General features: G+C 40.7%; 1 protein-coding gene across 6 annotated transcripts in view; it reads left to right on the top strand.

The window, feature by feature from the left end:
• Window positions 1-16392, top strand: part of LOC124152338 (polyamine-transporting ATPase 13A3-like) — a 47804-nt gene that overhangs the window by 12334 nt on the left and 19078 nt on the right. For 3 of the 6 annotated variants that reach the window (XM_048394095.1, XM_048394096.1, XM_046525241.2), the window contains exons 3-8: window positions 6048-6215; window positions 7084-7145; window positions 12154-12226; window positions 13163-13248; window positions 14206-14280; window positions 14828-14897. In XM_048394095.1, coding sequence (XP_048250052.1) covers window positions 6048-6215; window positions 7084-7145; window positions 12154-12226; window positions 13163-13248; window positions 14206-14280; window positions 14828-14897 — 534 coding nt within the window. The other 3 variants (XM_048394098.1, XM_048394099.1, XM_048394097.1) reach the window with 3 other exon arrangements.

Consider the following 16392-nt stretch of genomic DNA (forward strand, 5'->3'; position numbering starts at 1 on the left):
AAACACAGGGTTAGAAACTAACAGTTTTTGTCCACTAGTCCTCATAATGATAACATACAGCAAAACCCTTTAAATTGGCCAATTTCTACTAGTCCTTAGGATACCTTAAGCATTGGGCAGTTTGGTAAGGACTACAGGACTAAAGTACTGATGGAAATGAAAAAAAACTGTTTTGCTGGATTTAATAATCGACACAAAGCATTACATAGATGTAAATACGAAATAACAAAACAACTGGAAAAGTACTAGTCTGGATTTGCTAATTGTATCTCAGTGCTCAATACAAAATGTACTTTACAGGAGGTAATTTGTAGGCACTTTCAACATACAAAAATAAAACTAAGTCCAAACTGACATGGCAGAAACAGGCTATAGGCATTTTGGAAATTAGCCTGGAAAAAAGTTATCAAAACAACAATAAAAATAACAGCTATGTTTATGTACATAATAATAATAATGACATGTAAGTTGTTGTTTGAGAAGGGAATATGTTACTTTTACATTCTGATATTTTGACGATGATTCACTATCCAACAATGCCACTCACAAATCAGTAACCACTGACAAATCACATGCACGTGGGTTTCAAGCACCTGTTTTCACCTGTCATCAAGGTGTCATAGGTCATGGATATTCACCTTGATCTACTTTCACCTGGTTATGCTCAGTTTCACAATTGTCTGTTTTGTTCATATTTTTACACACTTTTACGTGTAAAAAGACATAAAAACCTTTGATACGCTGTATTTGTGCCAAGGCCCAATTAGTACCAATTGAGTTGTTTGAATATTTATATATTTTGCATGTTAACTGCATTTATTTAAAATCTGAGATCGAAAAAACAGTTTTTTTTTCATTTCCGTGAGTACTTTAGTGCCAATTTCTAACGCTGTAAACACCTGATCCAATGACCTTCTGCCTTGAATAAACACTGGGTCCAATGACCTTCTGCCTTGAATAAACATGTGGTCCCATGACCATCTGCCTTGAATAAACACCTGGTCCAATGACCATCTGCCTTGATTAAATGCCGGGTCCAATGACCTGTCTTGAATAAATGCCGGCTCCTCCCAGTGATCTATTATCTTCACACGCAATGTCTTTGAAAACGCCCAGCGGTGTTGAGAGTTTTGAAAATTTGCTTACTAAATATAGCCTGCAGCTGCGCATTTTATAGCAAGCGCTAGTTTACGAAAGCACATGTACTTTTTATGTATTTTTTATTTCGTTTTTCTCGTAATTCAAGTGGCTAAAATGGTTATAAATGGGAACTAATATAAATATATATTAATTTTCCTGTTCATTAACTTTCATTATTATGCACAAGAATGCAGTTTATTAGGGATATTATATTGGCACTGAACACATCCACATGTTGCCAGTGCTAGGGTAGGTTATCCCGAACTCTTTCCTTAGCCCTTGGATCCCCTCTACAATCAATCACCCCTTTATGATCATTAGGGTTAGAGACCCGTTTAGTGGCTTTTATAGATTCTATAGCGGCTCCTAATATTCTTCATACAAAAACATTGAGTAAAAAGGATGAAATGGTTTTGTGTCAAATATTTTGGCTCCTGGAACATTCACACAAGCCATTTTCACAGGCACCATTTTTTTTCATTACTGATTCAAAAGCGAACTCACCGTTGTGTCGTCACTAGCCATGCTAGCCTGGAGCCATTTTCAGTTCGCACCATATCGGCTCATTCCTCATCACTCGGTATGTTGTAGATTACGGAATGAGACGAGTGTGCCAAATGGCATCGGGATCATTCGGAAGTGTCCGTAGACTAAAGTCACGACACACAATGCCTACCCGTAACCCTCTTAAGTGTCCGTCACCTATTCGACCCTTTTCGTTTGGTTCCGTAAAGTCGTAGGCATGACTCAGTAAATTTGCACTTAGCTTCACAGTGTGGATGTAGCTCAGTCGGTTGCCTGTAGGGCTGACAGATTATCACAAAAACTGGTTGCTTGTCTTTGAGACATGTGACCTTCGGCAGAGATCGTCTTCACAAGAAATTGTGGTACTGAATTCTAAAGGTGCTTCCCAATATTTTGCTAGTGTCCCAAACTGGCTATCTTTTTTGCATACAGTTACACAAGTCAACCAATGGGATAAATACACATCGATGTCGAGCAGGACAACAATGATAACCAGGCTAGTTTCATTCATACATGGTAGTAACACTACCATATATGGCACATGCTTCTTGGAAATGGAATGACGGACAGTTGACTAAATTTCTTGGAATTTGTCATGTGAGATTGGTCTAGTGCTGACTTTTAAAGCTTTATTAGGCCTAGCTTTGATGAAATAAATTATTTGAATACACTAGTCACCATAGAGGCTCACACGCTCTCGATCGCGAAAAAAACTACAAGTCAAACTACAACAAATAGGACTTTTAAAGAGTCAAAGTATGGCAGTTATGATGTATGTATCCATTCCCTGTCAACTAAAGTTTGTTTCAAGGCATCAATGGTGAAAATCTGACCATGGTTGCTGTAAAATAATGGTGAGTTGTGTGATCTACCGATCCCTTTACACACAGTTTTGCTGGGGGAACATCGTGTCAGTGTAAAACTAAATATTAAGAATTTAATATGTAAGTAAATACTTAGAGCCATGTTTTACCGCGCTATAACCGAGTTAGCGCAATATTGAGTGGCGCAATAGCCAGGAAACACTGCAGTGATCCCTCGCTACAACGCGACCTTTGGGTATCTCTGATTCTCAGTTCTGTAGTTGTTAAATTTTACTGAATTTAAAAGCTTGATTTTGTACATTTAAAATAGGGCAAGTAAGAATGTTGGTCATTATTGCTTTTGGTCAAGTTACATTTTTATAAATTTGCAACCCCTGCTCCTGTATACGTCAGACAGGACTTAAAGTAACAGTCAGATGATTTGTTCGGGGCCATTTGTCATCTTCTGATGACTTGTTTTGTTTTTCACTGAACAAAAGGTATCCAGTGTCAATGAGCCAAAAGTGGAGTATAAGTAGCCAAGATTCATTTCCGAATTGCACCAGACCAGGGGTATATGTCATTTCCTGATGACCCTTGTTATACCCAGGAATTCCTTCCATTCGTCTGTCCCTCCTTTTTTTGTGACCTATTACTTCATAGATTCTTTTCCAATTGTGGGTACAGTTTCTATACCAATAGGAGAGGTGCAGTGCGAAGTTTGTTTTTAATATTTGGATTTTCTGAAAAGAAAATCAGCTATTTTTCATTGTTTTACTTAAATTGCTTTTAACTGAAACATTTGTGCGACCTATAACTAGAAAACTACTTCATGGATTCTTTTCAAATTTAGGGAACAGTTCTATACTAACCATGCTAACAGAAGAAATGCAGTGCAAAGTTAGATTTTGATATGTGTATTTTCTCCAAAAATATATGTTTTGTTTTGAACTTATGTTGGAGTTGTGTGAGCTCTGCTTACATTTTGTCTTGTTTTATACTTAAGTAGGGACATTCTGGTATAAAACCTTATACCGTTGTCAAGCAAGAATTGCTTATCAAACAACTGGGACGAGTGGCTAGGATTATAAACTGTGAAAATAAAGATCTGTTAATTTTTGTCATTGTTTATACATGTATCAGTGCTGTTATGATTCACTCGTGTATTCGGTGAATTGAACCGTATCCATTCATGAATTGAATTTTTTATTCGTGACCAATAGAATCGAATATTTACATACCCCGTATCTAAATATATCCAAAAGAACATCTTTTATGCATCAATGCATAGATTTCTTCAAAGACAACACTCTTATATTATAATATCTAATTTGACAGTAATGTTGTCACTGGTCATTGTTGCATTTGAGCAGATACTAGTACCTGGATAAGGGAAGTATATAAATGTATAACATGTTAATAATTAACAAATCATGTCAAATAATTTGTATTGCTTTTGTTTCATTGAATATGACAAATAATACATCAACTGCTGACTTGTTTTTGTATTCATGCATTAATATTCGCATTCGTTACCCTATATTTGTGACACAAATTGAATTCGCCTCATAGTGTATTCATTGCAACCCAAGTTAATATAGTGATCCCTCGCAACAGCGCTACCTTCGGGGTCTAAATAATTGATGAGTGTTATAAACAATCAGCGGTTTAACTAAGGTGAAGTCATCAGAGGTATAGATAACCAACACAACAGTACATGTTCGGCCTAACTAACAGGATCTTCGCTGCATGCTGCAGTTCCGAGTTTGAAAACAGACTAAAATATTGTAGTTGTTTATGATTCATAGTGTTAAAAAGGGGTACAAAAAATAGATTTTCAGCATTAGGAACTAACAGTCTTTGTCTACTGGTCCTTAAAATGATAACGCATAACCAAACCCTCAAAAAGGGCTAATTTCTACTAGTCCTTATGATACCTTAACTACTGGGCAGTTTGGAAAGTACTATAGGACTAGTGCCAATTTCTAATGCTGATTTATTGAGTGTTATGTGCACTAAAAAACTACATTGTATTCCATCAGCCAAATCAGGTGAACGAACAGATATAAAACAGTCTTGGTCAATAAAGATTTGAAAATTGAGGTAAAACATCACTAGACATGATTATTTACCATTTAAATTGTATTTCCTACTTGTTTTATATGCCAAGATTAGGATTACCAAGGGTATTTTCTCATAAACTAAGCTGGAAATAGCAATCAGCTGTACACAGGTTTTTCCCAATCTCTGGGTGATTCAGTTATAAGAACTACACAATGACACACTTTTGATGCAGTGGGCGGAAGAAATTGTATCTGAAGTTATTATTTTATCAGGAATACTATATTTTAACAGGGCTGTGTATTGATCTGGATATTGTATTGCAATATATTGACAATTTACATTTTCATAAGTTTATTGGAGTTATACCCTGTATTATTGTACCATAGTATTATTATACCATCAAGCTCCTTCCAAGCGTGACTCTTGGTATAGAAGCGGCTAGCTTGTGAGGAGCTTGATAGTCGTGATGTGTACACGCTACTTGATAAAAAGATCAAGTTGTATCAGAAAGATATTATTTTCCATCTCTATATCGATTAGGAACACATAAATATACTTATTTATATTTGCCCCAATATATTGCTACATTTACAAACGTATCGCAATACGTGTTGCACCACAATATACCATTGCACCGGTAATACCGCACACCCTTATATTCTAATATTGTATTATATTAGTTGCAGCTTTCAGTATATATATTTAAAATTAAGAGAACCATGAGCGTAGCACTTTGGTACTGCTGATTGCTTTTGCCGAATATTTTGAACATATTGAACAGTTTGACGTATCACCCGAGGGACCTCCTCCTGTACATGTATTTCGATTGTGAAAACGTTACATATAATAGTCAAAATCCTGAAATATGTCTATTAACAAGTCAAAGTATGGCATTTATGATATATGTACCCATTCCCTGACAACTCAGGTTTGTTTCAAATCATCTGTAGCGGTAATCGTATCATGGTTATTGTAAATAACGATGAGTTGAGGCACCATTTCTCAGAAATTTATGTAATCAATATAGAATAAATTTTTGAATAAAATTAATAGAAAATATTACAAGTAAGAGTCCAGATATACAATGATGTGATTTCTGGAACAGAATATGGTGGCCCAGTGGTCAAAGCACATCTCATCAGTCTTTGTTTGAGTCCCACTTGGGTACAATGTATGAAGCTCTTTCTTTGTGTCTCCTGTTGTGGTATGATTCAGTAATGGCAAAAGACAACTAATATTAGGATCAGTTGGTTACAGAATGGTTTGATTCAGCTCATGTCAAACCCTGGTTTGTCCAATCCAGATTGTATTCTGATCTTGTAAGATAACTGACAGACTGCAGTGTGTAAGAACAATCCCCCCAACTCCCACTCACCCACCCACTCACCCACTCACTCACTCACTCACTCACTCACTCACTCGCTCGCTCGCTCGCTCGCCCGCTCGCTCGCTCACTCACTCACTCACTCACTCACTCACTCACTCACTCACTCACTCACTCACTCACTGTTGTAGGAAATCTCCGGGTTTAGGCCCCATACACTGAAGACAGCTGTCGTGTGGTTCTTCATCATCATCACGGTCGGGCTGCTGCGACTCTTCTTCTACTGGCTGCCACATCTGTTTATAAAGGCCACCCACTCCAGGTGCTCACTGGCCGAGGCTACAACAGTGTTACTGAAGGTAAGGCCACCCACTCCAGGTGCTAACTGGCCGAGGCTACAACAGTGTTACTGAAGGTAAGGCCACCCACTCCAGGTGCTCACTGGCCGAGGCTACAACAGTGTTACTGAAGGTAAGGCCACCCACTCCAGGTGCTCACTGGCCGAGGCTACAACAGTGTTACTGAAGGTAAGGTCACCCATTACAGGTTCTCACTGGCCGAGGCTATAACAGTGTTACTGAAGGTAAGGCCACCCACTCCAGGTGCTCACTGGCCGAGGCTACAACAGTGTTACTGAAGGTAAGGCATCCCACTCCAGGTGCTCACTGGCTGAGGCTACAACAGTGTTACTGAAGGTAAGGTCACCCACTCCAGGTGCTCACCGGCCGAGGCTACAACTATGTTACTGAAGGTAAGGCCATCCACTCTAGGTGCTCACTGGCTGAGGCTACAACAGTGTTACTGAAGGTAAGGCCACCCACTCCAGGTGCTCACTGGCCGAGGCTACAACAGTGTTACTGAAGGTAAGGTCAGCCATTACAGGTGCTCACTGACTGAGGCTACAACAGTGTTACTGAAGGTAAGGCCATTCAGTCCAGGTGCTCACTGGCCGAGGCTACAACAGTGTTACTGACAGTGTCTGTAACGTTCTTCAGTTGCGCAGTGCATAGTATTGGATCCGCTGCTTGTGGGTTTAAATCCTATATTCCTCCTGATTATTATTTTTTTATATGAAAGCACTAAAGTGGTAAACATGCTGTCCTCAAACAAGCTGAAAATGTTTTCAGAGCTCATCACAACTATTGCCTCACCGTGATATGGCTGAAACTATGCTAAGGTAGCTTTAGATTTGAACTCCGTCAACTCACTCACTTGATATATTTCCAGGATCAGTGGAGGGAATGGTTCAAGTCAAACATCTGCATCATGATTACCAGAGATGGAGCACAGTAAGTTGTATACCTGGATTCGGGTAAACATGATGGGCCTTAAAGGGCTACATTTTGGATTTGTATCATGTAAAAATAATAATGTGGAGATAATATATCATATGTATATGTGATATGATATCCAAATGAAAACGTGAAATGCAACAGGCATGTTGCTTTGAACTATAGGTTTTGGTATGTTTGAGGGTTAGGAAGCGATATTTTACAATTTCACATCTTTACTTGTGCTTTGGGTCCCCATTACTATCTCAGGGTTAGGGTTCTTTTATGTCAGTGTGCAATGATGCTTTAAATGCAAAAAAAACCTGATAAGGTACAATTCACTCTTTTCACTAACGTGAAACAAGTGTCATGTTTTTTATAATGTTAATTTTATATTTTTGTTTGTGCAGTGATCAACATATCCTTTCACCTATTATTAACATTGATGTCTACACAACAGATGTATATATTTGTCACCTATGTAAGGTTTTTCAGAATCAATCAGAATCGTCTGTGAACGATCACATTTCTTCTCTGTATCAAGTTACTATTTTCTATCCAAGAATGCAATATATTTTCCCCGGGCATGCGCAGTACTACGGATGTGACGTCATTTTGTTTTTCTATATTAACAACAAGAGCCTCAATGTCGTTCAGCTGTTTCCATTGTTCTCTCAGCTGTCGTTACGAATCACAGTCATAAAAAAAAATCTACACAATCCTTTGCCATCCTGTTGTGTATGCAGTACAACTGTTTGTTGCTATTGTAACAATGGCTGACAGACGACATTTTAAGCCAGATCGCAATCAACACGAAGGGTTAACCAGGATACGACCTCTGACCTGCATGAAAACAACAATGGCGATGATCGTGGCGAAGCGTCTAGCCCTGTTTCCTCTCACAGGAATGTAACAGAAGCTCTCCCTTTTGACAGCTGCTGATAATCGACAACGGCTGCCAGACATGGGTGTCAATGTGCCCACTTTCTGGTCCAGACGGACATTAATGCAGCCTAATTGAAATATGAGGGTGATGACAGGCACCAACAGCACGGTCGCCACCACTACGATCCCTCAAACCGCTCCAGTCAGTCAAGATCAAGGCAGTGATGTGCCGCTACAGGGAGACAATTCACAGGATTTTGCTCTGATAATTCTGCTAGTGTTACAGAAAACACAGTGACAGTGTTTTCATTACAAGAGATCGCTGAACTGAAGTCTATCGTCATGAACTTGGGACAACAATTACAACCTCCTACAAGTACATTTACCACCACCAGTGACAACGACAACCCAGAGAGGAGTCAAGACAAGCCACAGGAGCAAGTAGAGATTTTCCCAAACAGCTAAACAGGGATGTACCCTCGGATTCACGGCCACACATACACACATTTCATCCACTCTTAAATGAGATACAAGGTAATATGTCAATCTAGCTTTGCTTCTTCTGCCAATCAGGAATTTAGACACAGTGTCAGATTTTGACAGACTTTCAACTTATGTGATGAAAAGCCTTTTCTGAGGAAGGCACCGCACGGCCCTGGTCTGGCGCAGCCACCAGTTTCCAATTCCATACCCGCAGGGTACTTCCATAAAAATCTGCTCCCTATACCCGCAAGGTATCCCTATTCTCACAGGCCGACACGGCCCTGGTCCGGCGCAGCCACCAGTTTCCATTCCATACCCGCAGGGAACTTCCATAAAAATCTGCTCCCTATACCCGCAAGGTATCCCTATTCTCACAGGCCGACATGGCCTTGGTCCGGCGCAGCCACCAGTTTCCATTCCATACCCGCAGGGTACTTCCATAATAATCTGCTTCCTATACCCGCAGGGTACTTCCATAATAATCTGCTTCCTATACCCGCAAGGTATCCCTATTCTCACAGGCCGACACTGTCCTGGTTCGGCGCAGCCACCAGTTTCCATTCCATACCCGCAGGGTACTTCCATAATAATCTGCTCCCTATACCCGCAGGGTATCCCTATTCTCACAGGCCGACACGGCCCTGGTCCGGCGCAGCCACCAGTTTCCATTCCATACCCGCAGGGTACTTCCATAATAATCTGCTCCCTATACCCGCAAGGTATCCCTATTCTCACAGGCCGACACTGTCCTGGTTCGGCGCAGCCAACAGTTTCCAATTCCATACCCGCAGGGTACACCTCTCCTTCAATTCCATAATAATCTACTCCCTTTCCACCCCTATACCCGCAGGGTATCCCCATTCTCACAGGCTGACACGGCCCTGGTCCGGCGCAGCCACCAGTTTCCATTCCATACCCGCAGGGTACTTCCATAATAATCTGATCCCTTTACACCCCTATACCCGCAGGGTATCCCCATTCTCACAGGCTGACACGGCCCTGGTCCAGTGCAGCCACCAGTTTCCATTCCATACCCGCAGGGTACTTCCATAATACTCTGCTCCCTATACCCGCAGGGTATCCCCATTCTCACAGGCTGACACGGCCCTGGTCCGGCGCAGCCACCAGTTTCCATTCCATACCCGCAGGGTACTTCCATAATACTCTGCTCCCTATACCCGCAGGGTATCCCTATTCTCACAGGCCGACACTGTCCTGGTCCAGCGCAGCCACCAGTTTCCATTCCATACCGGCAGGGTACTTCCATAATAATCTGATCCCTTTACACCCCTATACCTACAGGGTATCCCTATTCTCGCAGGCCGGTAGGCCCTGGTCTGGCGCAGCCACCAGTTTCCATTCACTACCGGCAGGGTACTTCCATAATAATCTGATCCCTTTACACCCCTATACCCGCAGGGTATCCCTATTCTCGCAGGTCGGTAGGCCCTGGTCTGGCGCAGCCACCAGTTTCCATTCCATACCGGCAGGGTACTTCCATAATAATCTGATCCCTTTACACCCCTATACCCGCAGGGTATCCCTATTCTCGCAGGCCGGTAGGCCCTGGTCTGGCGCAGCCACCAGTTTCCAATTCCATACCCGCAGGGTACACCTCTCCTTCAATTCCGTAATAATCTGCTCCCTTTCCACCCCTATACCCGCAGGGTATCCCTATTCTCGCAGGCCGGCAGGGCCCTGGTCCGGCGCAGCCACCATTTTCCAATTCCATACCCGCAGGGAACACCTATCCTTAAAATTTGCTTGTCGTGTGATCCCCCTGAAGATCCTTTGTATCCTACCTTACTGACTTATCAACCAAAGTAGCCAACTGCATCATCATATTCAGCTGTCTCAGACCTTCGAATCGACTTGCGCATGTGGAACCCTTTCCTCTCACAGTGGAACGGCATAGCAGTATTTCATGACGTTGAAGTGACATCTGCCTCACACTTGAACCGATATACTGACGCTGCTGCAACGGTTGGCCATGGTGGATACTTCAACATATTCAATAGGGCCTGGTTTGCAGAGAATGGCCATCAGACGTAACAATTCCTGGAGCACGAATCCAGGGCATTCATGGAGCTGTATCCGATCATGGTTGCTGCTAAACTTGTGGACATTAGTGGACACAGAGACGAGTGCTATTTCATTGCGACAACCAGGCCACCGTGTTAATTATTAAAGGTCAATCAACAAAGCAGGAAGATTATGGCTTTGATGAGAACGCTGACTTGGACGGCAGCTAGAATAATTTTGTTGTGTTAGCTCAACATGTTCCCGGAATACACAACGAACTTGCTGATTCTCTATCTCCGTTCCACATGGTGAAATCCGCAGAGTGGTGCCGCAGGCAGATGTACTTCCTCAACAGTGCCCACCAGCTCGGACATCATGTGGCAGCAGCTATCAGTCAGGGTACTAAATCTGCATACACTACAGGCTCCATGTGCTATGTAATTTTTCTGTTGAAATTCAGCATGGTCAGCAACCTGTGAATCCAGTCCACCCTCTCACCAATAAGTGAGACTATATATTTCGTAGCCAATTGTTTTTTTGGAGTGCTAAAACTGAAACATGACACCGTGGATTTATCTGGCCGGTATCGAGTTCATGTACCTCCAAGCTGGTATCAAGACCCTTTTTGATGATGTATCTTCAGGAGCTGTACACAGACTACAGACTTTTTATTAGGAGGTTACAAGAAATGCAATCAATATCTACAAAGTAGCTCTTGCCTATAACTTACAGTGTTTTATGTAAACTAGTGGCTCTGTTACAAGTAGGCGTGTTTGGATATTTCAACAATCTGGCTATGCAATGTATGTGCATAACTGCCTATTTTGGATTTCTCTGTCGTGGAGAATTTACGTGTGCCTCGTCGTTTGATCCAGATGTACATCTAACAGCGAGTGATGTGCAATTTGAACAGACACAACATAAGTGCATCCTAACCTTAAAGCTTCCAAACAGATCCCTTCAAAAGGGTGTGCAACCCACATGACTGAACTGTTATTCCTATCGGTGCTACTAACACTCATCAGTGCTAGTTCTGTGACATTACTTCGATGTTATAACTCATTGGATTCAGTATTTAATTCTCATTTGTATATATTTAACATTATCATCTTCACTCATCACTCATTTTATACTTTCTTATCACTTTGGGGGCTCTCGGTTCTTCACCTCGTTTTGGGCTTGCAGCCAATCATTCTGTAAACTATCATATGGCTTGCGGCCCCCAAAGTATTTTCATTTTCACTCAAACCCGCAGGGTATCACCCTTTCTACATATTTCCATTTTATCATTTTAGATCAACCCGCAGGGTTCTAAGTCATTTTCATATATATTTCAAATTTACTTATGCAACCCGCAGGGCTGCCTTTTTACACTACTTACCAGCAGCGTAAGTTACCTTTCCAACACTGAGTCAGCCCCCGAATCTTAATTCTTTTTGTGACTGTCACACCTAACTGGTGTTCAGAAATAAGCAGGCAAGCCAAAGGGTCCTTGTCTTAATCCTGATGTCAAAAGATGAAGATTTATGGAATTTGAATACCTCAGGACCCAAGGACCCCAGGACCTCCCATAATTTTGAGCACTGCTGACCAACAGTATGTTGCTCTTGCTGTTGATTGTATTCTTCTGTTATAGACCTGATCCAAAGGCACCAGACAAGGCTATATCATACAACACCTCACATCAGGAATCAAATCTACAAGCTACAGTATGTATTTTCGACCCTAGAATAGGTCTTCAGTGTAACCCATGCTTGCTGTTAAAGGCGACTATGCTTGTCGTAAGAGGCGACTAACGGGATCGGGTGGTCAGGCTCGCTGACTTGCTTGAGCCATGTCATCGTATCCCAATTGAATCCATTGATGCTCATGATGTCACAACAAACAAACAAACAGTCTGTATTTTCATGGACATTTGTGAGTTTCTGAAGGACTTACAATTGCTTGTACTGGCTAACCTGCTCATCATTATTATTCCCGCCATGTAGTGGAAGGGGGATATAGGAATGTCACGTTTCATTTCCAGAGCAGAACTCAAAAATCAGTAGAGATAACTTGGCACATAGATAGGTCTAGTGGTGAACTGGTGCCTTTTGATACATGTAGTTTAAAAAAATTATTTTGCGAGATTCCAGGGCAATGTCTTTGACTTAGACTGAAAATGGCGGTTTTGTCTGGTGATATGAGTATGTCTTCATTGATTTGTCTTTGTCATTGTTTTTTTCTCCATTGAAAGATTAGAAAATGACTAATTTGTGATACAATACATTATAAGAACAGGGGTCCAGTGTGAGGCTTTAAGAAATCATTGATTCCATGAGGCACTATTGTTTGAAGCAATGTCAGATTCAATATTCTGGTAATATAGGACACATTAGCAGGGTCAAACACATCCACTGTGTAGTAATGTCCCCTTAGAAACAGGTAGACATTCCAAACACGTATGGTCTGGAATACTGGACTTTAGGATTGTATGTTATTGTAGAAGTATCTTTTTAGTGAAACTGGAAGGACTGCATGTTTTCTTCCCAAATGTAGTCATATTCTATCAGCCCCAAGTAAAACTATTGACAGTGGACTTAACTCATTCTGTCTAGCCCAGATTGAATTGCAGAAACATTGAATAACCTTCCATGTATTTTCAGCGTGATGAGAACAAGATTCGCTATTTCATCTCGAAGAAGGTTAAATACATCTGGGACCCAGAACGTGATGAGTTCATCCGACTCAAGTAAGTCAAACATCAGAAAGACATATTCTACCACTGGTTCAATCAGCAACCCATGCTTGTCATAAGCGGCATCTGCTGGTCAGACTTACTGACTAGTAGAGTTGTGTTTTGGACAAAAATTGTATTGCAATATACTGAATAAATTTCTGTGTTGATTTTGGGTTAGACTAAACAAGTAATAACGAAAATTGTAATGTATTTTTTGTCCTATGTACTGGAACACTTAACAAATATTGCAATACTTATCGTTTGAAAAGCGTATTGCAGTATACCAGTTATCCTACTGACTAGGCTGATGCATCTCATCGTATCCCAATTGTGTAGATCAGTGCCCCTGATATCAATCACTCAATTACAGACCACTGATATATACTGGAATGTTGCTGATTGCTGGATTAAACAACAAACAAACCATTGCTTCATACTTGATTGATGAGCCAGTGTATCATAAAACTATTCAAATATCCTATATACCCTGGACTTAATTGCCTACACAGCTATGTTTGTGTCTGGTTAGATGGAAGTATGTGTTTTGGTTAGATTAAAGTTTACAGCAAATACCCAACATGTAGATAGTTGGTCGTAATATCAATCACTGGATTGTCTGTTCCAAAATTGATTATTACAGGCTGCCGTATATAGCTGAATGCAGTGTTAAACACAAACACTCAAAAGGGATTTATCTTGACGACTGGTTCAGAGGCCCAAAGTCGGGAGCAAATGAGTTAAAAAACCCAATGTGAAGTTAACATTTCAGAAATTCCCGAGGATTTAAAAAAAACAAAACATGGAAAATAATAATCAAGTTTTGAAGAATATGACAATTGTTTCCCAATTTGCCTGCAAAGGGCATTTAGGTTAGAATCCTAGATAAATATCTGAACAAATTTATGGGACCATGGGCCTGAGTGTAATACAAGGATTGTGTTCAGTGTAAAGTTCCTTTGTTTACTGCAGGGGTCTGGAGAAAGATAACCCATGCTCCTACTTCTACCAGTTGAAGGGGCTCTCCTACGAGGACCAACAAAGACGGTTTGTAGATACTGTCTTGATGTGTCACATTTAGGGATTGAAAGTAATGGTCGGGGAAAGATAATGTCTTGAAGAACATGATTGTATAAGCTCAACTCTACAGTGCTCTCTCAATGCCAGTATCCACTGGCCACCTGTCCTTTAGTCTGGTCTTTTCCATTCCAACGATTGTGCCTCACTTGTTGACCCACGACAGTGGCACCCCTACTAATGGACTACTGTTTCCTGATTGGCTGATAATAGAATGGGCGGGGCAATAGAATGGGCGGGGCTTGTGTTGCATTCTTGTGCTGAATGATGTCACTGATTTCACATTTACATTTGTTTGTGTTAATTACTCTGACAGTCTGTGAAGTTATTAGTTTTTTATTCAATTAAAAGACATGTAAGAACTGTCTTCAATAAGTTTTCTTAATTAATAAGAGATTTCTGTGCTGTATTCTTAAGAAAATGTCCCTCCTTCTTTATCATTAGGATTAGTGATGACATAACATCCATTATTGATGGAAGATTGTAAAATAATGTGTGCCTGTTTGTTTCTTGACAGACATGGCCTGTATGGCCTCAATTCAATCCGAGTTCATGTGACGCCTATAATCCAAATATTCTTCCGAGAGGTGAGTAAGAATTATGTTTGATGAGTTGATGTAAGTTAGGTTATTGACAATTTAGTGACTGCCTAAACAGTTACAAATTGTGTATTTGTGATGAATTACAAGGCCACTAAGGAAACCTTTAGGATCAGTATCTAATTGGCAATCCCCAAACTGCCTGGTCTTGTGGACAATGTATGTTAAGTATTCAGCAAAATGGGTGATGGGGGATGCACACTATACGAAGCTACGATACATGATTGTTTATATTACACAATCACTTGGGGATAAGATCATTTGGTCGGGGACCTTCTAAGTGGTATAATGGATAGGGCGGAAGGTCGGTGTTTCGCTCTCCTGGCCTTGTCATACCAAGACATGTTATTAGATGGTAATTATATTGGATACTGGAACTTCCGTCTGGTTCTGAAAGGGGACAAATTTGCTCTAAAACTGTTCAAGTCAGGGAAACGAAATTTTGCACACTTGTGTTACTGGTCATTATCTCAACTTTGTTTGAAAATGGATGTCGTAAATTCAATTTCCACAGAGTTATGTCCCTTGCACCGTGATTTTCAACTTATGAATAGGGACAAGTTTTCACAAAAACTACTGAAGTTACATGAATGACACTTGGCATGCTTATCTAAGAGATACTTGTCAAGACTGAGTTCACAAATTGGTCCTGTTAATTATTTGTTTTCAGAGTTACGGCCTGTGACCCATGTTATTTTACTTTGTGTGTAGTGTGTGCAGAAACTATTGAAGTAAGGTGAAGGAAAGTTTGCATGCTTATCAAAGAGATACTTGTCAAAACTTTTTTCGAAAATTGGTCCTGTCAAATATGTTTTTACAGAGTTATGGCCCTTGCCCCATGTTTTTAAACTTTGCGCATAGTGTGTGCAATGGGGACAGGTATTCTCCGAAACTACTGAGGCTAAAAGAATGAAGGTTTGCATGCTTATCTAAGAGTTATTTGTTAAGACTGAGTTTGGAAATTGGTCCCGTCAATTAATTTTTTACAGAATTAAGGCCTTCCATCCATGTTATTTGTGCAATGGCGGCAAGTTTTCTCAGAAACAACTGAAGTTAGCTTATCAAAGAGATACTTATTAAGACTTGAGTTTTTTCCAGAGAAAGGGCCTTTTGTGTGCATTAATTTCACATTTAATAATTTTTTCAAATGACAAAAAGCGGCCCAATGCCTATCTCTTCTTTAGGCGTTATAGGGGTTATAGGGGTTATATGAACCATGTGAACAAACAAACTTCTAATGTGCCTCATGGTAGGGGATAGTGATAACTCTGTTTTCTTGTTTTTGTTACCCTGTCTGGTGTTTGACATTAAAGGAACTGTTCAATATAATGTGTCTTAGTGGGGTATACATGTTAAGTTGCGGCATGGCTAGCACTATAAATACTGGCATCAGCCTCAGCTTGTCACCAAAGTGGTGAACGTGTAAGAGATGTATCCCCTTTAGTTTTCCTCCACGTCAAGCTGCCTCCCAATAATGTTCATT

This window comes from Haliotis rufescens, unplaced genomic scaffold (genome assembly GCF_023055435.1).
Source record: "Haliotis rufescens isolate VD_foot unplaced genomic scaffold, xgHalRufe1.0.p SCAF_13, whole genome shotgun sequence".
Taxonomy (NCBI): Eukaryota; Metazoa; Mollusca; class Gastropoda; order Lepetellida; family Haliotidae; genus Haliotis; species Haliotis rufescens.